Genomic DNA, 26,835 nt, shown 5'->3' with positions numbered 1-26,835 from the left:
TGCATTTAGATTGGCTTCATGCACTGGTATCAGTTGCATGTGGCTTTGTTTTTAATTTTCCTTTTGTGTTCAAATATGTTTGTGAGCATTAACCGTCATAAATTATGTTCCAGGAACTCCAGATTTATTTATATGTGGTTAAAATGAATGCTTCTATTTAAAAGGGGAAATATTTCTACATGTGCATATAGTTTTACAAGAGTGTACCATTAACTGATTGTTGATAATAAAAACAAAAAGGAAATACGGGCCCCCATAGATCTCTTGGTCTAATTTACTTTATTCCTGAGAATTTCTTTTTTACAGAATTAAACGGATAAATCACCATCAGGGGTGTCAAAAAGGCCAAGATGGAGGTCCCAGGGTTGTGACTGCCATCTTGACTTTTTCACACTCCCCCCACCCCCCGCAGATGGGCATTAGAAAACAGAAAGGCCTGGTTGTGATCTGGCTACTGGCAAATTTCAGAGTTGCTGTGAGTCGGGCATTGTTTAGGTGTATGTAGGTTTTTCTCTGTGAGGATACAGGGTCGTGTTCTGCTGTTCCACTCTCACACCCTGGGTGGGTTACTCATTTCCAGCAATACTGTTTAGGCGTCCTGCCCAAAGCAATGCTGTCTCTGAATCTGACACTCAACAAATGGGGCTTTTGAATAGTCCTCCGAGATATTCCATCTTCTTAGCATGTCAGCACATCCTTGCCCGACAGTTAGTATCCCCCCCAAAGCATCCATTCAGGTCAGAATTAGAGAAGATCACAATGGCAACCTTACAGGCAAATTTGCTCTATCACTGGAGGGTGAAGCTCTAACAAATCAGAGAGAAAGCACAAACAGGAAGGTGCCATTACAGCCAGGTCCTGGAGATTGGCTCTCCAGAAGCATCTGGTTGGACTAGATGGTTACCATTCCAAGGACTGCATTGAAAAGTAGCCATGCACACACAAATCAGAAGTCAGCAGGCTAGTGAGGTTGTACAGCAATTCAAGAGTGTGGAAGTCCAGTGTGGAATATATATGTCTTGGGGATTTGTAGCAGAGGTAAAATTAAATTCTCCCTGAAGAGGAGCTCAACTCCCAGTGACACATCCATGTTGTTTTCTGACAATAATAGGGCATATATTTCCAACTGTCTTCTCCCAGGTTTTTTTTAATTTTTATTCTATTTTCCTTTTCAATCTAGCTCTCAGCCCTAGGAATTCCAGATGAGTCTTCTATCCAAGTTCTACCAGCTAGGGGCAGTCCTTCTTTAGCTTCTTCAAGATCAACCAAAGTTTAAAACCTCAAAGACGTATGCAGTCCTACAAAACAGGCCCGGCCTGGGGAGTTCAATCTGATCACTCCCACTTCTTGATAATGACCCCAGGAGATAGGGGTGCATATATGGGTTAGCATGTGCCCTAAATGCAGCATGCTCAAAGAGCAGGTGGCAGGCATGACCAGGAGAGCCTTGCACAACTACATGTTGTGCACCGCCTACGCCCATTCCTGGACCAACAGGACCATCTCACAGTTACTCATGCCTTAGTCACCTCCTGTTTGGACTATTGTAATGCACTCTACATGGGGCTGCCCTTGAAAAGTATCCAGAAGCTTCAGTTGGTTCAAAATACAGTGGCCCACATAGTTTTGCATAAGCCTAGACTTGCCCATGTGACACCTCTTTTGCAGGAGCTGCATGGGTTGCCAATTTGCTTATGGGTCCAGTTCAAGGTGCTGGTTATCACCTTTAAAGCCCTACATGGCTTGGGGCCAGGTTATTTGCAGGACCACCTTTCCCTGGTTATATCCACCTGGTCCACCAGAGCAGGGAGGCAGGGCATGTTGTGGGTCCCTTCAGTTAGGGAGGTACATCTAGTGGGACCAAGGAAAAGGGCCTTCTCCGTAGTGACTCCCTCCCTGTGGAACATCGTTCCCCCAGATATAAGGTTGGCCCCCTCCTTGCTCCTGTTCTGGAAGGACCTGAAGATGTGGTTCTGTCAACGGGCCTGGGGACCCCAAGCTGCTTCGGAGCCAATCAAGTGAATGTGTTTGCTGCCACCAGAGGGGTATCTATTGTGTTTTTATGGTTTTCAATTCTGTAAGCCACCTGGAGTCACCGTGTGTGAGCTGGGCGGCCTTATACATTTGTTAAATAAATAAATAAATAAATTTAAGCATAATCATAAGGACATCTTTTTATCCAATTCCAGGATTTCCAGCATCCACTAAGCCAACTTTCCTAGCCAAATGAAGATTTCAGCAGACAATTCTGACATGCTCTGTTCCTTTGAAATATCCTTACTTGGCATTTTATTAAAAGCTTTTTTTATGTTTATAAATGTTTTGTATACCTAGTTTGAATGGTAAAACAAATCTGTGCTGTGATGCTGCCCCTTGGCAGTTAGCAGTGGTCTTCACAGTTTTGGATGATGCCTGATTTCTCAACACAACCGTGTTGGTTAATTCTTAAAGTGCTGTGAATGTGCTCATTTGGATCAGAGATGGCTTTCCTCTCGTCCTTTTTAGAAATATAAAAACTGAAAAGTTGCCAAGAGCTCCCGAATAGGACAGCAAACCAGGAACAGGGACACTATGCTGGCCTTGAAATGCTGAAACCCTTTCCAAAACACCAGCCGCTTTCAATAAAGCTTTCCACATTTCTTAAGACAGAGCAACTGACAATATTCATGCTGGGGAAAGAATTCAAAATCTATGTTTCCATTAACTAAAAGCATTACTTTGACTTGTAGGTTGTAAAGGATGTGGACCTTCTAATGTGTACAGTAACTAAAAAGCCAGAAAGCACAAGGACAATAGAACAACAAGACAGCAGAAGAAATCAGTGAGATAGCCTCCATTTTTAGCTATGTTAGCAAAATGTTTTCAAACACATCGCTTTTATATATGCAAATGTGTTTTTGAGCAGAACGACTGAATATGGATATTTAACTTTTTCATAAAAAGGTAGCCTCCATGGAGCTGAATTGGCTCCTGGTGGAGGTGGTGGTAATACAAGTTGTAGTATATTTAATTGTTTATTTGTTTATATAATTTATATAATTGTTTATATGTTTAATTACATATAAACAGCAATACTGTCCTGTAGTACAGTAATGAGCAGCGTAACATGCTACAAACTGGTGCTGTTTTCCTGGTGTTAATGTGAAACTGCTTTGCCAGTCCCTTCTGGGGTATTTGTCCAACTTCCAAGTCACATCTCCTGCTCAAAGTGTTCTTCTTGATCTCCCAGCCAAGTTTCCACCAAGTCTGATTATGTTGGGTTCTTCTACCAGTTGCAAAGGATTGATATATTTCTCCTGGATTATGCGTGTAGCTCTGTGAAGTTTTCTTGTGTAAGCTTCCCCCCACCCGTCACCCCTTTTGTTAATCCGTTCTTATTGTTATGGATGCCTTTCTTTTCTTTCTTTCTTTTATTTGTCCAAGTTCATCACCGTCCATCGCCCCCCTAAGGAGGGACTCTGGGCGGTTTACAATACAAACAAAGTTTTAAGTTCAGTGCAAACTATAAATAATACAATAAATATGCATATGAATAAAAGACACAAAATATAAAACGCAATAAAATCCAGGTGGCAGATTTTTTTTTACTTTAAAAAAATCATTAATTAGGCTGAAGCAGCAATTATGGAACCTTACTGTCCTCTGCGTTGTTCATCTTACCATAATTAGCAGACGTGGGATGATCCCTTGCAGTTTTACGGTCTGAGGGCCAGGGTCTCTGCAGGAAGGGGGTCAAAAAAATCAAGAAGGTGGCCACAAGCATGAGATGAAGCCCCATCTTTTTCACAGATGCCATGACACGTGCAAAGAAGGGGTGAGGATTTGGTCACATGGTTGTGGCCACCATCTTGACTATTTTGACCCCTTCCCCCCTGCTAGGGTTGTGACTTTGCATGTCAGATGATGGTCTCTGAACTCAAAGCACACAGATTGCTTTCATTTCTGATCCTGCCTTCCAAGGCACGATGGGCTCTATTCACAGAAGCCGCTGTGATGAATCTAGCAGAATAAAAGGCATCGTCCACAAGGTGTGAACAGTGTTCTGTACATGTGCAGGTATATTTTAATTGTATATGGTCTCACCCAGAATCATACAAGTCCATGGCTAAAAGTTAGGTCCTGTTGACCTAATGTTGTTTAAGGGTTACAGAAATACTTTCCAACATCAAGCATAGGATCTACCGGTCATACACTGCCTATGATGGATACTACTGGTACCATTGTTTTATTTTTATTTTGTGCCTTCAAGTCAGCGTTGACTCCTGGTGACTGCCTGGACTAGTCCCTGCAGTTTTCTTGGCAAGGGTTTTCAGAAGTGGTTTGCCATTGCTGCCTTCCTAGGGCTGAGAGAGAGGGACTGGCCCAAGGCCACCCAGCTGGCTTTGTGCCTAAAGGAGGACTAGAATTCAGTTTCCCAGTCTCTAGCCTGATGCCTTAACCACTACACCAAACTAGCTCTTAAACTGCTACAATAAGCCTCAATTATTCCGGTTTGAAATGAAAGGTTTGGGCTGCCCAAGAAATCCAATTTTCAAGCAAGCAGCAGGGTGTGGGTGCATGGTGCTGCCCAGGATAACCTGTGCTTCCATTGGAGAAGACATCTGGTTCATCCTGTCTCTAAGCTCTGACATGATGGTTTGGCATCATGGCTGGGTAAAGGGCCCCATGGCAGGATAGACTTTATGACAGCATAAATAGCATGGAAGGCTAGACCTGCCACCTTAATGAACACAGAAATCAAAGGTTTAGCATCTACTTCCTCAACAGTGATTGGCTCAGCCATTGGCAGAGTCAGCAAGTGCTTTTGTGTGTTGGTTTTCTGTTAGAGATTCTGTGGCATCATTACAGCTCAAGGAAGTGTCAAAACTATCAAATCTATCCCTGCAATTATGTTTTAATTGTGAAATCAAAAGACTCAGGCAATGAAAATGCTTTCTTCCAGACAGGCTCCAAGGATGTCCTACCTTATCTTGAGGAGACACTGTTGAAACACACTCTACATTGTGTGTTTATATGGAGGGGAAGGAAATTGACACCCACCATCTAATGTTTACTATGAAGAGAAATAGAGAGCCAGTTTGGTGCAGTGATTTCGGCACCAGGCTAGAAACTGGAAGACCGTGAGTTCTAGTCCCACCTTTGGCATGAAGCCAGCTGGGTGACCTTGGACCAGTCACTCTCTCTCAACCCTAGGAAGGAGGCAATGACAAACCACTTTTGAAAAACTTGCCAAGAAAACCACAGGGACTTGTCCAGGTACTCTCCAAGAAGTGGACATGATTGAACAGATTAAAAAAAAAAGAAGAGAAATGTTTCATTATTGAATTATTCATTGTTGACTTTACCATATGGCTGTATGGCTCCTGAAATAAAGTTCCATAGAATTCAGTGGAGGAGGAAAGTACCAGTGATTCATCTACATAATTACACTAATTTTTAAAAATAACATTTGAACTTTTGAGCAAGATTTTTGGTTTATGTAGCTAATCACATTTTGAATGAGAGAATTAGCAGCAACTCATCCCAGTCTAGTTTCCAAGAGAAAACTGAACAGACAGTCTTGTTAATTTAGTATATAGACTTGGAATAAAATCCAACATCCATCATTTCATCAAAATTCAATTAAAACCCAGACCAGCATCCAAGGAAAAGGAGCCAATTTTCTGCTGGAAGCACAGCACTCTGAGCATCACTAAAAATCATTAATGGATTTTGTATTCTGGAAGTGAACTCAGAAAAGAATAACCAGTTTGTGACTTCTAATTCCATCTTACATTAAAAGCTAGAACATCCATAGTCTTAACGATGAGGCTTCGGTCATTAATTTAATGCATGCTGTCAACACACTTTTCTGCAAAGGAGAGCTTATCTCTTTAGTATGGCTTTAATGTAACTTTGTTCTTAAGTTTTGGGCAGCTGGCATGCTGAAGAGTTATGCATACTGTATGTATGTATGTATGTGTAATTACCTTATTTAACTAATGACACTGAGTTTAAATATACTTATATATTGCCAAGAAATGGGTTTCTTTTCAAACTATTAAACAAAATGCAAATTAATTTCACATACAAGCACTCAACAGAAGGAAATACCTCTGTTTCACAACCTCAACACCTCACATTTAAATAAATGCCTAAAAAACATGGGGATGTTAAAAAGCTCTCCTTAACATTACATAAACATGCGTAAGTATGCATTTCTCAGTTTTTTAATTGTTCTTTTTCTCTCCTTTTATGCGTCTGCTCTTAAAATTCAAGGACCTCTTAATTAAAAATCTATCAGTTAAAAAAGACACTCATTATTCAAGCCAGTGTGAAGGCCTACCTATGATACATTTATTTAATGGACTACAAAATAATCTGAATAGTAAAGAGTGGCAAATATTTAAATTGGGGAGCATATACCTTTATTCTGGTCAGTGGTTGGGCTTGGGGAACAGCCTCGGTGTAATGAGCTACAGTGAACAGCAGCAAAGTAATGGAGAAAATTTTGCTTAAAAGAATGAGTGCAGGATTTTCCATGAACATAGAGGTTTCTTCATTTTGATTTGAGGTTTTAGATATTTTATTTTAATGTTTGAAACCTATCTGAAGGCTTAAGCAACACTTCTTTATTTCCCCAATAAAAGGACTAGAAAATTATATTGCTTAGAGTGGAATGCCACTGACTTTTAATGGCATAATCTGATGGGGCTTCATGGGCCACAGGAAAGCAATGTGGGTGTTTCCATTCCAATTATAAATAAAAATTCATTAAGCATAGCACTTGAGGCATCCACTGGCAGAGTTGAAAAAGTCAAGATGGTGGCTGCAACTGCGTGTTTGAAGGCTTGCCCCTTTTTGGGGTGGATGGCATGGTGGGGACTGCCACTTCATTGTTTTGCTCCCTTCCCACCCTCTGCTTCATAGCTGGCTTGTAAAAGTTTTTGCTTGGATATTTTTATTGCAAGAACAGCATAGAACAATTGGAATGGAAAACTGGCTGATCTGCTGAATTAAGGGGAACTCCCTGCCCCTTCAGTAAATGGTGAAAATATCAATCCTCCAGTGGAACTATAAAGAAGAAAATCAGCAACACCAGATACAATGGAATGCAGAACCAAATCTTATGGGCAGCTCTCAAATTCTAGACCATCATTTCAAGACACAAGGCTTCCTCTAAAGCAGTGTTTCTCAACCTTGACAATGTTCAGGTATGTGGACTTCAACTCCCAAAGCTTTGCTGGCTGGGGAATTCTGGGAGTTGAAGTCCACACATCTGAAAATTGCCAAGGTTGAGAAACACTGCTCTAAAGGCATCAAACCTTCATTCCATGTGTCCTCTGGGCAAGAGAACAGGCGAGCTTGGCAGCATGGCTCAGCAGGAGAGATCAAGGTGAAGATGGCTAACAAATTTCCCTCTCTGCAGGCAAGGTGGATGTAGCTAACCTGTGAGCCTGCCAAGGAGACAAGAAGAAATAAAAAGTCTACAACTGGTGCCAATGTGAGGAGTAGGTGAACAAGAGGTACAGCAGTTGTCCTATGTTGTGCCTGAAAATAAATGGGTGTACGTATCCTGAAGTGCAAGCTTATGATGAGACATGAAGAAAAGATGGGATGACTGGAACAGCGAGGGGCTATGCTTTAGCCAAATGAAGATTTCTTGGACCAGAGAGAGGAGTTGCTGTAGCAGGAACTGATGGAAGAAACATCTCCATTAGATGCTTTGGTTGCCACAAGACCAAACAGAGCAGCAAGTTCAAACAGAGACCCAGAAGGAAGAAATCCTGAAGCTGTTTTCAGGTTCTTACAGAAGATCAACGAAAGACCCAGCTGAACTGAGGCAAAGGGCGGAAGGAAACTGATTGCTTTAAGAGGTTTGTTGCAGTTGGCACAGGAATAGAAATGAAGGTGTTCAGACCAGGCCCATTAGCTTGTGAAATGTGCCGTCCACATTGATCAGGGATGTGATGAAAATCTGTCAAGTCTAAGTAGGTTTATAGACAATTATCCTCTCCCAGTTGGCCACCTGGGAACTGATACTACTCTTGGTGGGGGATAGAAAGAGCACCATGGCATATATTCTATGGATCAAGGCCTGCTGGGCTATAACAAAGACCAGGAAGAGCATGTTTGACCTGGTATGGTGGGCTTGGCCAGGAAGGCTTTAAACTGAATTCTCTGGGGTTTGGAAATGTAAATGTAAAAGAAAGAACATCCCATAAGGAATTGAACCTGGGGAGAATGCAGCGTGTAGACCATGAACTGTGTCCCATTAAAGCACACAGTTTGTGATCTATAAACTATTGCTCAATGTGTGGGAAATAAACAAAATGAGCTTGAACACTTAATTCAGAAAGGCAAATATGATTTAACAGCTATTACAGAGACTTGGTGGAATGAATCCCACGACTGAAATATAGGACCTAAGGGCACAGTTTGTTCAAAAGAAACAGCAGCAACAGGAAAGGAGGAATGGTTGCAGTGTGCGTATATTAAAAACATTGAGTTACTCAGAAATCCAAGGGATAAACTTGTTGATACGGTTGAGAGCGTCTGGTTTAACAAATAGAGAAATTAATGCAAGTATAGGGGTTTACAGGACTACTAGACATGGGGGCATGACATGATGTAGCATCTGTATGTCTCTGCTCTGAGAGCTTAAGGGGAGGTAGACTCATCAACCATTGTGATGGTCTCCAGACATTCCTCCCTGCTAACTGCTGAGCACCAGGTCCTGGATAGCTCCTAAGATGCTAATGCACTGTATGTAGTCATCCAAGTGTGAAGGTCTATGAGTTCAATTCCGGTAGAGGGTTTGAATCCCATAGAACAGTGTTTCCCAACCTTGCAACTTTAAGATGTGTAGACTTCAACTCCCAGAGCCATACTGGATGGGGAATTCTGGGAGTTGAAGTCCACACATCTTAAAGTCGCCAAGGTTGAGAAACACTACCATAGAGTAACATCTGGCTCTCCGCATCTAATGATTCCCAGGATGAAACTGATAATGTGGTGCCCCCAGTGGTCAGCGTAACTGAAAGTGCCATGCAAGTTCTGTGAAGAAAGGTTCAAAGAACTGGGATTTTGAGAAGGAAGGAAAGAAAGACTGATGGAGAATATGAAAGTACTCGCACAGGAAAAGGCCACAATTTATTCTTTACTGTCCTAGACCGCAAGTCATGAATAATGGGCTCAGCAGCCTAAACAGAGCTTTCTCATTCTGACACCCACCTGGAAGATTTGATTCTTATGATGTTGGTATTTTCTTGTGTTCCACTATTTGTGGATTTGATTTTATTGGGTATATATTTTATGGTTGTAGGCAATAAGGAAGGAAAAAACATGAAATCAACTTACATAAAGAAATATGTAGTAATGTCAGGTTTTGTTAGTAAGACAGGAGTAGGGACTGGAGAATGTAAACATGACATTGTTCTGAACAAGCGAGCTCAGGAAACAGAAGTTCAGAACAGAAGTTCTATTATGTAGTTGGAAATGTCAAAAAGCAGGATATTACCTTTGAATCAGGAGAATGTAAAACTTCAGGAATCCACCCTAAGAAGGACTATCTTGGTTTCTACCTACCGTACTTGATTTATAACAAATATTTGTCCTTGAAGTGTCTTTTCAACTTTCTGGAAGCTGCAATCAAGTCATCTCTGCCAAGGATAACCTTACAGATATAGTGCAAAGGCCCCAATTAAGATGAAATGATGAGCCACAAAGGACTTTAAGGTATTAGGATTAATTTAATTTCATGTCTAATAATTTCATTGCTAGGTCATGTTTTACCAAAAGGCAGAGGATGGGCGAAAACATAGTAAAGAAACCATGGTGACTATTGATGCTACCTCTAGATATGCCAGCTATGATTTCCATCATCTTCAATTAACACAGCATCTGCTGGGGTATGTGTGATAAAAGTAAAAACAGCAACCACAACCACTTGTTCAAAGTCCTGTTTATGTGTGTTGCATGCATGGCTGACATCTTGACTGTCTGAACTCCCTGCAGATACTCCTGAATGATGGGGACTGTAGAAAGACTTTTCTGCAGAGTACCAGCTTAGACAAAAATAATCCAGTTAGATCAACTGCTAACAATTATTTTACTTAATACCAATTAATTTAGTAACTTTTTTTGTTTCATTAGTGTAGGAAGCAACACTTAGTTGATTGTGACTGATCTTGAAATGTTAAGCATGGTCAGATCTAGTTAGTTGTTTGATGTAGGAAATATCAAAGCTGTAAATTAGAAAAAAAAATCCCAGAAGGAAGCAATGGTCAAGGGTTATCTGCAGGATGTGGTCAAAAAAGTCAAGATGGCAGCCTTGATGATGCGATTGAAGTTCTGCCTGGTTTTTACATACATCACAGGTATGACCAGCCACAGCTTCAATCACACCATGACCACCATCTTGACTTTTTTGACCACACCCTGCAGCCACCTCTGGGTCAAGAAAACAACACGGATAGGTTCACGTAGTCACCAGGAGTCAAATGCTGCCCAGAGTTACATTGTTTGAGTTGGGTGGCATGATAAATCTAGCAAACAAACGAACAAATAAACAAACACAGGAAACTTAAAATATTCCTGTACTGTATTACTTCCAACAGCCACAAAATCAAACAGCACCCATTTTAATCAGCGTTTATTTATAAATGTAACATTTACTATAAAAGCAGTTGCATTTTAGACAATTTTCTTACTTCCCAGAGCATTTTAGAATAAATATCATCAATAGAGATTAGTGTAATAATTGGTATTCAAGCCTTTGGTGATCTTGCGTGTAAAGAAGCCCCCTTTTGGCTTACCAATCTTCAGTCGTATCAATAATTATATTGGATACGAAATTAGTTCTAAATAACAAGAATAAAGGACCACTATGAAGTGCTGAGAATGAAATATATAAAAAATAATTATGACATGGTTATGTCTGCCATCTAAAGAAATGGAAAGCTACATAGTTTTTGGAACACTGAAAAAAACCCATTACATATATAATATTGCCATATCGACAGTAAATCACTCTTTAAAACACGTATTTAATATTTCAACTCACTATAATAAATTGTTACTTTTTTTCCTTGCCACTGCTTTTACTCTTCCCTCAAAATTACCAAAATAACATATGTGTCACATTTACATCAGTGTTGGAATTAATGGGGACTGAAGAGTGAGTGATCTTCTTAGAATAATGTGAAATTAAAAAGGATAGGAAGACCAGGGTCTTTAAATCTCTGCTGGTGACTAATCAGTCGTTATGGAGAAACAGAAGTCTGGATCCATAAGGTTAATCCATAAGCTGGTTAATTCAGATTTTGCTACATGTACAGTAAAGCTAGCTGCCCCCATCTTATCATTACCTCAAAGAAGGTTCAGAGTGGCATTTGCATTTTCACTTTCTTCTTTCTATTAAAAAAGGCATGAAAGATTCTGTTGGCCTGCCAATGCTGGCTACTATTTTAGAATTAATAATGAACACTCAATGAACGCTGGTAGGACTTTATGTGTACCTTCCTTCCTTCATCAACTTGGGAAGTGACCCCAGAGTTTCTTAATAGGGGTTACTTCTGAGTAAGCCTCATGGGCAAGAGTAAAACCTGAAACCCAAACTTCTTGTAACTTTGCCCAAGTTTTTACAAAACAGATAATGTTCACAAGTGCAATCAAGTACTCAACGTCATTGGATCTTTTGCTCTTTACAGATGTGCTAATCTGCTCTACAGAGAGTGTGTTTTCTAAAGAGCTTAAACGCACCCAGTTGTGCAGTAGATTCTGCCCAAGCTGTGCACAGCCACAAAAAGCCCACTGTGATCAAAGTACTTAATCAAATCTCTTTACAGACTACATTCCATCCTAGAAACATGATAGCATCTGCATCAGCACAAATCCACAAGTTGTAAGCACAACTTTTCCATTCTTGTGTTAACAGTCAGCATGCCTGGCCACAAGCGATGTGGTGAAAATACACATCGAACCACGATTTTCCTTAAAGCACACCAGTGGCGTGACTAGCAATTCTATTATCACCATCTGTACAGAGGTCAAAACAATGTATTTATTACAATTATTTGTATCCCCCCTTCCAAAATAAAAATCCTCTCAAAGCAACTTATGAGCAATATGAACAATTGTAAACAAAAACATAATTATTATTCAAAAACAAACATGGTCCTTTCTATAGAGAAGTTGGTGGTACAGCTCCTGTGATAATCAAAACAATGCCAGTAGCCATTTTTCATGTGGCACAAAGTAGCCCAGAGTTTCCCCTTCCTAGCATTAAGAGAAGGTGCAAACACAGCGGGTTTTGCAGCTTCTTCCAGGAAGCCACCTATCATGCAGGGTTGGAAGTGTTGGTTCACGGCTCATGATCCTGGCTACCAAGGGATTTCAGGTGTGATGATGGTACCACTAGTTCACATGGCTAAGCAAAGACTGGGAGTTTGGCTGTATGCAAGCTGATGTGTGGAGCTGAGCATGTGCACATCCCAGGGATGAAGGGCCTCTCACCCCAAATGGTGGTGCTCACACTGGAATATCTCATATGGTGGACACCAGGAGTTGTCCATGCACAGAATCCCATGCTCTAAAGAGAAATTCCAATAGTCATGTTCTTAATCCTGCTTGCAAACTCTCGACACTAACAAGCACTTTTCACTAGAATTAAAATTAGGGACAAATTTCATAGCTACACCCCAAAATCATCCAGCCCCATTCCATTTGCTTCTGCATGAATTACTGAGAGGTTTGTATCTTCAACCTGAATGGCACGAATCTTGCATTAACTTTTTTTTTTGGCAGAGATGCAACAGGAAGCACCCACAGAAAATGGCCAATCCTCTCCTTTTTCTGCATCCAGCTAAACTCCTGTGCAGAGATTAAACATTCTGCTTCCAGCTACAGCCTCGTTTAGTGACCGTTCGCAGTTACAACCATGATGAAAAAGTAACATTGCGACCAATCCTCGCATTTATGACCTTCACAGGTCTGTAAAGCAAAGGAAAGCTGAAGTAAGATAAGAAGCACAGTTCTGGTTTCACTTAACAACTGCTTTGCTTAATGACCAAGTTGCTGGTCCCAATTGCGGTTGCTAAACAAGGACTACCTCTAGTCAGTCTGATAGTCTTCTCTGTTCTTAGGATGCAAAACAGCATTTTCATGATGTAAACAGTCTCAGAATGACTGTTTTCAAGTCATCAGTGGGGGCCGAGGAGTGAAATTTAAAGAAAATGTAGCATGTGCTTTCGTCATGTGTGTTGCTTGCTGCAAAGAGGTATCGTAATTGCAGTGCAAGACACAGAGGCACCCAGGCCATCCAAGTGCACTCCTAATAAATCCCACCAGGACTATTTGTAATTCGGGACTCCACCGTCTAGGCTATTCTCTGTGCTAGGAAATTATTTTTTACTTAACACAAAACCCTAAATCCATGTGTTACTGAGGTCTTCGACAGCTTTGTATTTTCTAAGACATTGTTTCATGAAAGGTGTTACTGCCTTTTCTACCAAGCTGAAATCATACAAATGCTTTGTGAGCGACAGGACATTTCTGCATGTGCCTACAGGGTAGAGAACCGTGGAGACGACCTAGGAGAAACTATTAAGGTAACAAAAGGTGAAGAAGCATGTGGTCAGCCCAGGACACGGAAAGTATTAGAAAGAGGCTGGCTCCCTCTTCACTCCTTTACTTTCTCAGCCTTGGCAACTTTTAAGATGTGTGGACTTCAACTCCCAGAATTCCACAGCGGGCCAAGGAATTCTGGAAGTTGAAGGAAATTCTGGGAGTTGAAGTCCACACATCTTAAAGTTGCCAAGGTTGAGAAATGCTGCACTGGGATATAAGAAAGAGGGATGGGAAAACACTGGCAGGCTTGCAAGATTCTGTTACTATAGCCTAACTCAGTATTTCTCAACCTCGGCAATTTTTAAGATGTGTGGACTTCAACTCCCGGAATTTCCCAGCCAGCATGCTAAGTTGAAGTCCACACATCTTAAAAGTTGCTGAGGTTGACAAACACTGGCCTAACTCAATAAAGTATCACTCTAATCATCCTGTGCAGTCAGTTTCCTGATCTGGACAACCTCGAAGGGCTGATATCCAGCCACATGCCATCTAAATAGATGAATATAAGTGTAAAAGTTGTTTGACCCTTAGAAAACATTTATTGCTTATCAAAGAAAGGAATTTTAAATTTTAACACCCCAATCTCAAGAAATCTCAATTCAAGGTTTGTTTTTCCTTTAATATTCTTAGGAAAGTCTCTTTGAGTGAAGCTCGGCTCCTGGCGACTATAAAGACACGCACATTAGATTTGATTGGCAACCTGCTGTTACCTTCTTGTGGGATTTTGCTTGTTTGTTTTACTTCCCTGACTAGTCTACCACTATAGGATATCCTAGTGGTCTCCCATCCTAGAATGCGCAAAACTGATCCCGCATAGCTTTTTATGGATCAGCAAAGGCTAACAAGGTGTGAGTATCTACTTGGATGTGATATACTTAAAAACAGCAGAAATGTGTTCCTGTCTTTCAAGACCATCTTATTTTTAGTAACTACATTTGCATTTCCCCCATATTCCAGCCTTTTAACTATCTGGAATACAACTCTCATAATCCCCTGAGCAAGGAGCTGATGAGATTACCATGCAACATCTCTGAAAGGTCCTGGGTTGAGAAAATTGGCAAATGAATACAAGTCCCTATTTTATAACATAGTATATCACCTAAGTCTAGAGTAATGCCTTGAAGAGCCACATAAATTCCACAGGCAGGCTAAAATGGTCATTAGAAACAGGTATGATGTTTACAATCTGTTTGTACTCGGCTGAAAAATCAGATTTTTGCTTACCTTCCGTACATCTGAAATCTGCCATTGTCGTTTGTCCTCCAGCTATTTCAAATGAGTACATAACGGCTGTTGCAACCCTCCCAGTTAAATGTTGAACAGCTTTGGAAAGTAACACTGCATCCATGTGATGGTGAAATCAGGTGGGAAAAGCAGAGAGGACTATTTTCCACATGGGATCTGTGTCAAGATGTGGAGCAGTGTTTCTCAACCTCGGCAACTTTGAGACGTGTGGATTTCAACTCCCAGAATTCCCAGCCAGATGCTGGCTGGGGAATTCTGGGAGTTGAAGTCCACACGTTTTAAAGTTGCTGAGGTTGAGAAACACTGGTGTAGAGCAAACTCCAGGACTGGAAATAATCCTATCATATACTCATATCTAGGATTGTGTATGTCTTTGCAGGAATGTTTTCCAACGATTGCAAACTAGATGAATTCAACTATGGCGCCACTAGAAGACCTGGCAGACTAAGTGGGGGACAGACCCTCTATCTATGCGGTTGCTAAGAGTCAACACCAACTTGATGGCACATAATCAACCAATCAATCAATCAATCACTGAAAGCAGCAACAGATTTGTCTTGTAGTTGCTATGTGAATCCCTGCCACGAATGTCTCTTTGTATGAGCAACCCCCAGTCCTAAGTAGGCTTACTTGTCAGTAAATCCCACTGGCCTCAGTTGAACTGCCATCTCCAGATCTGAGCTTAAGATCTCAGCCTGACTGTTATGATTTCATATTCAGACAGGCAGTTGAGGGAAGTTTTTAAAAATGTTTATTAAATGCGGGCAATATAATGCAGCGTGCACAACCTTCACAAACAATGTAAGCGGTTCTGCATATTACCAACTTGGCTAAAAACAGAAAAAAGGATGAATTGGTTGTTCCTTAGTCTTACGAATCATTGAATTTTCCAGTCTACGGGCAGCCAGGCTGCAGGCTTCCCATTCAAAGGAGTTTCATCTATGTTCAGTGTCTGCCCCATTCAGTTTAACAGAGGAACACCACATCTAGTCATTGCTAATGGGCAGTGTGGGCCTTTGCTCTTGCTTTATCAGTACTATAATTCTATTAAGGGTTTCTATTAAGATGGACTTAGGATTTATTACAAGGGGACCCCCATTTTACATCCTCACCACTTCTCCCGAGAGTAGTGCGGGGATCAGAAGCTTCAAGTTCCGCATCTCCAGCGCTAAACTGGTTACCACAGAATGAGTTTCACAGTTACTGAGACTTCAACATCATTATACAGTAACTGCAAAGGGGACTTGTAATACTAACTTTTTTTCCCAGTAAAAATAAAACGCTGAGCTTATCTTAATTAAAACCGAAAGGGTTAGCAAAGGTCAACTAAAAAGAAAAGGTTCCATCCGTTAGGCATTTTGACAATCGCCGAATGTTTATATTATTTGTTTCGTGAAAATGCCAACATTATGTAGATGAACAGTTATTACAAGAAGCCTCATTTTATGTTTTCAAAGACTGCATGACTGAAGGTGCAATAATTTATTGAGAGAATTCCTACCCTCCACTGAAGGCAATATAGTAAAAGGTTTCAGAATTACAATATGTTTTATCAAATGTGTCCATATAAAAAAAGTTACTTCTTTAGTAATAAACTGAAAAGTTGGTTTCTCTGATGCTGCTTAACCTCCTCCCGCCAACACAGTTAATTAGATTAATATATTGGCATATTAGAGAACATCTACAAAGTTTGTGTAAGCTTAAAATTCTCAGTTCCTAGGATATTAAAACAGAATAGACTTATTGCATCTTCATTCCTTTCAAAATAACATATTCTGAAACCAATCATGACCGATAATTTGGAACGCGCTCTCGTAGGAGGGAAAGCAGCTAAATGTCCAGCAATGTACTTCATACACATAACATAAGTGAACTCAGGAAATAAAATTATGTATTGCATGAGGAAATAGGCATTCGAGCCTTTCAACCCCTCTTTCAAAGTAAGACAAGAGCTATGAAGTCCATGGATTTGAGCTCTTACAAGCAATTGTGCTGAACAGCTCCAGGACAGAAATGATGATGATGTTCCTTCTTGAGAACATCTGTAAGCAGAACTGAGATCCATGTCACAAAGTGGTTGGCTGACCAGCGGCTATATTGAGAAAGAAAGAAAGAGAGAGAGAGAGAGAGAGAGAGAGGGAGAGAGAGAGGGAGGGAGGGAGAGAGAGATTCATATCATAAACAATGCTGCAACTAAAATATACCATAATTACCTAAAAGCAAGATGACCCCCCACAAAGGAACAACAGACTCAAGGAGAATAAATCTTGTAAATGCCCAGCTCCTCCATCATAGCTGAGGGTTTCCAATTCCAGTGGAAAGCAATCCTGTATTCCCCCGTCTCTATTAATGTGTGCACCTGTCACACACAGTGTGTGCGTGTGTGTGTTTGTGTGTGTGTCCCCACATGTGCAAGCAAGCAGGCCTATTTTCCAGAAGCCACATTCTAAAAACAGGACAGGGGCAGGACAAAAACATGAATGTATATTAATTTAGTTAATAACTACTAATTAAAATTAATTACCTGTAAAACAAGGTAGCTTGTTTACAAGATTAATTGATCTCCACTTGCATATTCCAACCATTTTTTTCATTTACACAAGCCAGCCTCACACACATAGAAACACCTTCTACATACACATACATCTTCCTGACAGAACAAATGGCAAAAAAATGCAAATACTCCCAGGGTGGAGATATGCTGAGAGGAAAGAGTAATGGCCCTAAGAAGTTTTGGGGCAGAACCCCTCTTCCTACCCCTTGCTAGGCTCTGCATAAGAAGCATGCCGAGATCGTCTGCTGCCTTCTCCTCTACATCCCACCGCTGGGTGGTCAAAGACAGAGTATGCCCCACATTTCACACTTTAGTGCATTTATTTAATCCACAACTGTAAGAACCATCTGACTTCTCTGTTATGTGGGTCTCCTTAAAAAAACACCCCCATTGTTTGAAAATAAGAAGCAAACGTTAAAGTATGATGGATATGTGTTAAGCAACCCTACACTTTGTCAAAAAGGGTATTGGTAGTCCTCGACTTACAACCATTCATTTAACGACTGTTCGAAGATATGACGGTGCTGGAAAAAGCGACTTATGACTGGTCCCCATGGTCACGTGATCAAAATTCAGGCACTTGGCAACTGGCATGTATTTACAATGGCTGCAGCATCCCAGGGTCACGTGATTACCATTTGCAACCTTCCCAGTTAGTTTCTGACAAGCAAAATCAACAGGGGAAGCCGGATTCGCTTAACAACCATGTAATTAACTTAACAACTGCTGCAAAAAAGTTTGTAAAATTGGGCGCAGTCTTGTAATGCCTCACTTAATGACCACATCACTTAGCAACTGACGTTCCAGTCTTAATTGTGGTCGTAAGTTGAGGACTACCTGTATTTTAGGGCTGCATCTAAACCAGTGTTTTTCAAACTTTGGAACTTTAAGATGGGTGGACTTCAACTCCCAGAATTCCCCAGTCAGCATGCTGATCAGGGAATTCTGGGTGTTGAAGTCCACCCATCTTGAAGTTCCAAAGTTTGAAAAACACTGATCTAAGCCCATCTAGTCCAGTTCTTTTTCAAGAACTGGCAGGCAGCTTTCCATATGAATTCACTTCATGCAGAAGAAAGGGCTTGTCAAATTATGAAATGCCAAAGAAAGAAATCAATACAGGAAATTACTGAGTAGCTACATGATACCTCTCCTCTATCCAGGATGAGGAAGTGCTTCCCAGTTTAACAACAAACAACAACCTCAAAACCCATCATATTTCCAGCCTTGCTGTCTAAGCTGCTCTTTTCATTATATACGCTGTGGAAAAGAAAAGCATGTTGCATGCATTTAGATATCCGATACCCTTTTCTGCTGAAAGACCACGGCTAACAAACACAGAAAATAATCTTTGTCTCTTCCAGGCCTTTGGCAAACTAAAAAGATTCCTTCAATTTGAGCCTGACTCCTGGTGGCATCAGGCAACCCCCCTCTTCCTCTGCTCCTCACAGCCTGATTTCTTGAGAGGGTCAAATTTTACACTGATGTAGAAACATCTTTTGAAACGCTGATACAGAAGCAAGAATTCTCTATGTTCTTTACTCCATCTATGTATAGATACGGCACTCATGAACCATGCTAGTGTCAAAAAACTAAAACCATCACAAAACTATGAATTGGACCAACACATAAATAGCCACTTGTTTACTCTAGAGCAAAAGCAAACTGCTTTCACAGATACGCTGACTGAGAAGATGAAGCTACATTTCGGGTAAAATTAAATGAAAGCTCTCCACCAGAAATCAGACAAGTCTTAAAGCTGTAGCTCTGCACACACCCAAGCTCTGCACACACACTTTTCTGCAAGAAACCCCACTGAGCATAGATTCAATCAGCAAAACGCAGGATAATAAAGTGCTTTACTAGGGTATGATCATGCTGGTGGGGCTCTGTTGGGACAGACAGGCTAAGAAAGTGCTGTTCTGGATGAAAGAGTAAAGATTCAGGATGCTTTTGCCAAGACCTGCTTTTGATACTTACTTCTGGATTTGATGTAACAATCACTGCAGGTGAGAAGGCCGTTTTTGATCCGGACGTCCGTTCCAGTTGCTGCATCCCCGAGCTGTCCCTTACAAATTCCACACTATTTATTGACAAAGAAGGGTGACATCTCTAAATATTTTTGTTTAATTGTCATTTACACTGCAATCTCTTATTGGTTTTATATCTGCTTAACTGTCATGGTGCCGTAACCTTTCTTGACTTTGACCTTGGGCAAGACTGCTAAAATTTTTCAGTCTCGTATCTCCTTAGAGTCCATCATGGGACTAGAGTTCCAGAAAATTTCTTTTTGTACTGTATTAATGGTTTAATTGTTTTATGACTGTTAGCCGCCCAGAGTCACTAGTTTGAGATGGGCAGCTATACAAATTGAATAAATAGATAAATTGTACAGAGTAAGGAAGATGACCTTGATGGAGGTATGCAAGCTCTGTTGGCAAGGCAACAAGGGGTGAAACATATCTTAAGTCCACAACATCCAGACAATGTTCGGAAGTGGCTCAGACACCTCCCTAATTCACTGAACTATGAGGAGGAGGAGGAGATAGAACACAATCCAATTTGAAAGATTCTGTTATTACAGCCGGTGGTGTTGATTTCTTGGTGTGCTCTACCTGGTGGGGCTACAGGAATTCCCTATGAAGAGGGAATAACACTCCATGGTTTAAATCTATCATCTGAGGCTGAGGCTTTACATAGATTAAAGGACAAATGGCACTGTATTGCTTCCTCCTCAGAAACTTCCATTGCACCAGCAATTCTATCTCTAAAAGGGTCCATCAAAAGGAGGAAAACATGCATGCATTTCGAGTCTCATTCTGTTAAACAATGAACTACCTGATCACCAACATACACATATAATTTGAAGCAAAATGGGATTAAGCCGTTAGAAATCAGGTTAAGCATAATGCAAAGTACAAATAAAAAAACTTATAAGACAAACTGATCAAAAGTAAACTGAGAACCAATCAGGAAAAGATTAAAAAAAACATAAAATTGACTGCAGGGAGCAATTGTTAAGGGTGAAAAGAGAAGCCAACTAAGCTAGCAATTCTTATTTTTTCCCCAGCTGACCACTTTGAAAATTTCTGAAGGTTTCAATGGACAATTTTTGAAACATTTTTCTTCTACAAGAGAAAACATGTAGCGTGTGCCGTAGTCAAAACTGCTGTGGCTGCTTTATGAAAATTACAAGCCAAGATGTTCAGAATGGCCCCTTTAACTAGCATATCATTTAAAGAAAAAAAAAAGTAAACTAATAAGCAAAATGTAATGAAAATCACAGGCTCCGGCTTTTATTAGCCTGTAACAACCTGTCCCCGATTAAAATGACTTCAGTCTCTGTGGTCATAATAAAAATAATAAACCAAATGCAGATATCCAAAACTTTTACAGCTTTTCCATGGCCCAATATTGGGATAATAGACCACGGCATGGAACCCATTGGAATCAGTGAGAAGGAAGAGGCAAGCTAATTCAGCTAATTCACAAAAAGAATGCAAAACAGTCAGCCAGGGGACTCTGTATTCCTCCCTACAATCTGATTTTTTTCTGAAAAAAAAAATCATACAGGAATACAAATGTATGGCAAAATGCTTGTAAAAAGGCTTTTAGGGACATCTTCATGTCCTCACTGTGGGGAGAAGACATACTGGCTGGCTAGGCTTTGGCCAGGAAGAACAAAGATGATCCGGAAAAGCTTACCCTGAAGCACTGAAGATGGAAATAAAGACCAAGTGTTTCAATAATCATGGCAGCGCCTTTCCCAAGGGCGTGTCCACAGCTAGAGCAGAGCTTCTTCCCACTGATGGACCTGAAATGATAAAATCGGGTTTAACTCTTCCCTGCTGACTTAGGATAATCATGAACCCATATTGCTCAACAGAAGATAGCCTAGTCTTCTAAACAGAATGGCTGATTCTCCAACAGGGCACACGAGGAGGACACGTATTTAATGTTGGTGAACGTGTAAAGATGCAACTGCCATCTTGCCTTCTTTCTACCCCACTTCCCACCCCACTCCCAATGCCATTGCCGCTGAGCAGTTCTGGTATTAATGGACAGGCAGCAATATTTTGCCCCCACCTCTGAAGATTATTCATAAGCCAAGGCGGTCTCTCCCCACAGCTTGGGAAACCTTATACTAAGCCTTACAAAAGTCCCCAAAGGCACGACGGTTGCCCCAGTAAAGACCTAACATTTCCTGAAATTTGGAAGCAATATGGGAGAAAAATATCTTACAGGGTGAGGGAAATGATTTTTTTAAAAAAATTGAAGTACAAGCCATATTGAACTTTTTACACCTGCATTTTTTCCTAAAGTAAATAATTCTTGTATTTATTTAGAAATATGTGTGATTGTGTGTGTTATAGCTGTGGAAAGCTTTGGGGAAGCACTTTGCCTTGAAATCAAAGTTGAAACTGATTTGCAAAGCAACATGGCCTCTGCCTCTAAAGGGAAGCCAAGATGCTGCATAGCTCTGATTTGTGTGTTCTCCAGGCTTCCAGAATAGGCACTGCTGGAGGAGACCATCAGAACGCTCTTCCTTAACAAAGTGTACTGCATCACTGCTGTGTCTTGATGAGGTACAGTGTTACCCCTATGATGGAAACAACTGGGTTGGGGTAAAAACTTGTGCAGAGTTTTTATAGGTAATCCTCACTTAATAACCATTCATTTAGTGATGGTTCGGACTTACAACTGTGCTGGGGAAACCCCCCCAACTTACAACTGGTCCTCACAGTTACGACCGTTGCAGCATCCCCATGGTCACGTGATTGTGATTTGGGTGCTTGGAAACAGATTTACATTTATGATCATCTCAGCATTCCATGGTCACATGATCACCATTTTCGATCTTCCTGGCAGGCTTCTGGCAAGCCAAATCAATGGGGAACCATGTGATTTGCTTAACAGTCACATGGTTTGCTTAACACCGGCAGTGATTCACTAAATGACCACCACAAAAAAGGTCATAAAATCGGGTCAGATTTGCTTAATGACCGCTTTGCTTAGCAACTGAAATTCTGGTCCCAATTGTGGTTGTTAAGTGAGGACTACCTGTACTGATGGCCTCGTGGGGATGTTGCTGAGCATGAAGCTATCATTTATTGCATTATTATCTTTGTGGACATACTTCTGATTTGTGCCATTTTTAGGATCTCACAATTAAGTTAATTACCTCATACACAATTTTTTCTACCATACATGTCACTGCAGGAATTTCTGCTAGTTTGTAAAATCAGATCATAAATACTACATCCAGTGTGGTAAGTTGGTTGTCCTGACATCAATAGATTTTAATATTTCTTGGCTGCTATTTGTATTTAATTTCTTTTTGTACTGTTTTAATTGTTTAACTGTTTTCATGATTGTTAGCCACCCAGAGTCACTGGTTTGAGATGGGCAGCTATATAAATTGAATAAGTAAATAAATAAGTAAATAAGTAAATAAATATTTTTAAAGGATTAACTTTGGCGTTTTACATGTTATGATTGTAACTGTAGTCATTTTTTTCTGCTACCGTTTTCATGATTTGACATTTAAGATTTTTGTTGTAAGTACAGTTCAGCTGCTGGTTTATTGTTGTCCTTCTTGAGTTGTCTCCATCTTCTAGGATGAAAGGTGAGCATAAACGTTTCAATTAAAAACAAATACGTATCTGTATAGCACAGCCCCAAAATTGCATCTGCCAGTTAAAGTTTGGGCTAACATTTCAATTTTTTAATTGGCTTGCAAAATGCTTTAGTGGTCCTTCATACCTGTTAGATGATTGGCTTTGGACGATTGGAGAACATGGTGACGATGGCCCAGTTCTGGAGCTGCCTTGGGAAGGTGCCCTGTAGTATAAAACAGAAATGAATTCTAGTAAAGCTTTCAGAGCAAAACTCCTCACTGAGGCCTGGGAGGAAAAGAAGCCAGCCTCCGATTACAGCCTCATATTCTGAGTAGCTTCTAGGAAGGTCTTCTGCTGCTGCTGGTGCTGGAAAATTCAGCAGAGACAAGGATTACAAAAATTAGGACATCTACTGGATGGCAAAAGAGAGTTACAGAAAACATAGCTATTTTCTAGGGCAGTGTTTCTCAACCTTGGCAACTCTAAGATGGGTGGACTTCAACTCCCAGAATTCCCCAGCCAGCATGGGGACTCCCAGAATTCCCCAGCCAGCATGGCTGGCTAGGGAATTCTGAGAGCTGAAGTCTACATATCTTAAAGTTGCCAAGGTTGAGAAACACTGCTCTAGGGGTCACCTGCATTTTATAGCCCAGATCTGTTAGTCCTCATCTAGACTCCCGACTTATTTATTTAATTGCTGCAACCCTTAGGATATAACAATGTGCTTTTATCTGTTACTTATCAGTTGTACAATAAAAACAGGAAAATATCATCGAATGGAGTGACCCGAACTTTGCAGGACACTGAAGTGATTCGGTCTTTGCAAAGGCCAGCCTTGTCACAAAATTTCCTCCAGATAATGCTGTTCTAAAACTCCAGGTGGGGAATGGCAAGCTTAAACAGTAAAATCTGCTTAAAGATTTAGCAGAGAATATATTAGGCCCTTCCGTGAAGATTTCTTGCTAAGACAGATGCCTTTGATCATGAGCTACCTCTTCCTATTGCCAAGTAAACACAGGATTCATGTGGCAAATGTTAATATTAAATTTAGTGCTGGAAACAGAGCCAGGGCTCTGTTTCTTTTACATCCCACCCCTTCTTGCAACTTTAGCTCTTCCTTTGTTTTCTTGTTTTCTTTTTTTCATTCTACTAGTTTTTATCTTTGTTCTTAAAATCTTCAATAAAATTATATAAAACCCTTTTTTCCTTCCTTTTCTATTTTTCTTTTACTTTTTAATCCTTTCTTGCACTTTTAGCTCTTTCTTTGATTTCATTTTTCTTCTTTTTCTCATTCTACTAGTTTTTGTCTTCTTAATAAAATTATACAAAAAACCTTTTTTCTATTTTTCTTTTACTTCCCCCCTTTCTTTTCTTTTTCTCATTCTACTGGTTTTTATTTTCTTTCTTAAAATCTTTAATAAAATACACACAGAGACACACACAGACACATCGTTATATATAGATATAGATATAAAGAAAAGGGCCAGGGCTTATCCCCAGACACTGCAATGCTGCTTTAGTCAGTCTGACCCCGCCTGGCCCTCCCAGGCACTATCTGAAGCTCTTTTTCCAGAGGAAAGTGGGCAGAGGACTTAACTGGCACGTTTTATGTAAGATGCAAGAGGCTTTAGAAAGCAATTCCACAACATGCTGAGATCATACCACCAAATGTGGTGGCTGGATTTCAGTGGTAATAGCTTTCTGCTTTTTTGTAAAATAAGGGTGAGCATGGGAGTGAGCGGCCCCCACCCCCCAAGAACAGAAGCAGGTCCCAAATTTTCAGCCCTGCCTTTACCAGTGACATCACCACATTGTCATGCCTGCGCAAACCTCAAGAGCTTCAGGCATTAGCAGAGTTGCCGGCAGAGCTGAGATGCTGCAATGATTCCACTGCCATCTGGTGACCAAATTCAGTACTGTCGTGACATTTCTGCAGAAAAAGCTGGCCTTCTTTGGATGGGAGAAGCTAGAGTAGAACATTACATAGAGGAGACTCTCTGCAGCCTCCTGTTACCAGGCTTCTGCTTCGCGGCACCTCAGCAGGCTGATCCTGGCTCATTTTGGATCCTGCCTTAGTGGGAGCTGTCCCAACATTTAGTGACTGGTATGACTGAGCTCCTGAAAAGCTCAGATGGATGGCTTTGAGGATTTTGGAAACCCACCATAGAAAGTTCCAGAGCAACCAAAGCCACAGCTTTTAAACTGGGGTGGAGCAGGGCAATGAGGCTAAGGGAAGCAGATAACTTTTTCTGAGGGCTGAGTTTTTCCAAAACTGGCTTTCTTTGTTGAGAAAAAATACATTTCTCACTGCCACCGCCTGAAGAGGATAAACCTTGAGTTCCCCAAATTGAGTTTATCTCCTCTCCAAGTGGTTCTTTTCCTGGTGCCATAGAAACTCAGGAGTGTGAAGTGCATTATTATAGTCTGTCTCTCATTTATGCAGAGAACCAGCTGATTACAAACAATTAAAACTTCTTTCTTCATAACATTGCATGGAGAGAGATGCTGTTTCTCTTTAAAGTGCTACACCAGCAAATCTCCTCTAACTCTTACCCATGCTTATTTACCCAATAATATTTATTCTTTTATGCTGGCCATTGCCCCTTCCTTTTCTCTCCCCCTTCTTATGTTCTCCAGCTACCAACTGCTTCCCTTCTTTCTCAACTCTCCCTCAAGTCCTCTCACCTTGTCTTCCTAATACTGTAAGGACGTGTCCCATTAACCCTTTATCTACATTCCACTAAAGCCACCATCTATGGTTTCATCAGAGTCAAGACCCACCTAAGAATAGGGGGAGAGGCAAGGGCAGTAGAGGTAGGAAAAGTGTTATGTGTCAGGCGGAGGCGGGAGAGAAGCTGTGTTTAGGAGGAATTACCCCTGCACTACTTAAATGTAGCAAAGGGGTCCAGGCACTAGTCTTGGAAAGGGAATTGGGATGGAGCACAGGTAGTCCTTGGGTTATGACACCAACTGGGCACAGGACTGTCATCGCTAAGCAATGTGGTGTAAAGCGTGATGTCACATGACTACATCACTTAGCAACAATTCTGGCAGTCCTGGTTGCCATCGTAATCCCAAGACGTACGGGTTGTTAAGCGGGAAGCGGGGGGAGTCCCAGCTAAGGAGCACAAGGGTGCCACAATGGGGTGGGGGGTGCCATGGGGGGCTGGGGGAGGCTCTGGGAGGGCCAGCATTGGCTGCATGTGAGTTGGGGAGGCTGGGGAAGGGCTTGGGAGGCCCAGTGCAGGCTGTGCACAAGTGCAGGGAGGCTGGGCAGCATGGGGTGAGCGCAGGAAGGCCTGGGGATCGGTGCTGTGGCGCGATGCAAGGGCAGGAAGACTGCGGGTGCATGGTGCTACGCGGCAAGAGCGCAGAGAGCCGAGGGGGCGGACGGTGCTGTGTGACACAAGGGCAGGAAGGCTGGAGGTAGTGGATGGCGCAGCATGAGCGCAGGAAGGCCAGGAGGACTTACCAGAGCGATCTGTGACCTTCCCTGCTGGCTTCTCCATTGATTTTGCTGGTGGGAAGCTGGCAGGGAAGGTCGCAAATTGTGAAGTGTTGTAAGTGTGAACCAGTTGGCAAGCGCCTGAATCACAACTGCATGACCGCGGGGGCGCTGCGACGGCCAGAACTTTGAGGACTGGGCATAAGTACGACTCGTTCAGCACCATTGCAACTTTGAATGGTTGCTGAACAAGTGGTTGGTAAGCGAGGACTACCTGTACAGAAGTGGTGGACTTAATGATAAAATCTGCATTCTAGACTTGCCTTTTTTCCTATAGTTTTTTTTATTGTATTATTATACAACGCAAG

General features: G+C 41.2%; 1 protein-coding gene across 1 annotated transcript in view; it reads right to left on the bottom strand.

Annotated features, from left to right (window-relative positions):
• Nucleotides 1-16,207: 16,207 nt before the first annotated feature.
• The window catches only part of LIMCH1 (LIM and calponin homology domains 1), a 206,689-nt gene continuing 196,061 nt past the window's right edge, over nt 16,208-26,835 (bottom strand). Inside the window, exons 30-33 of the mRNA XM_063309659.1 lie at nt 23,168-23,245; nt 21,110-21,218; nt 19,385-19,487; nt 16,208-16,945 (exon numbers count right to left, since the gene is read on the bottom strand). Of these exons, the coding sequence (XP_063165729.1) occupies nt 16,920-16,945; nt 19,385-19,487; nt 21,110-21,218; nt 23,168-23,245 (316 nt within the window). The 3' untranslated portion in view covers nt 16,208-16,919. The remainder of the gene's footprint in view (nt 16,946-19,384; nt 19,488-21,109; nt 21,219-23,167; nt 23,246-26,835) is intronic.

The sequence above is a fragment of the Candoia aspera genome, chromosome 8 (assembly GCF_035149785.1).
Source record: "Candoia aspera isolate rCanAsp1 chromosome 8, rCanAsp1.hap2, whole genome shotgun sequence".
Classification (NCBI taxonomy): Eukaryota; Metazoa; Chordata; class Lepidosauria; order Squamata; family Boidae; genus Candoia; species Candoia aspera.
The sequence above is the reverse complement of the archived record's forward strand: the minus strand, read 5'-3'. Positions and strand labels throughout refer to the sequence as shown.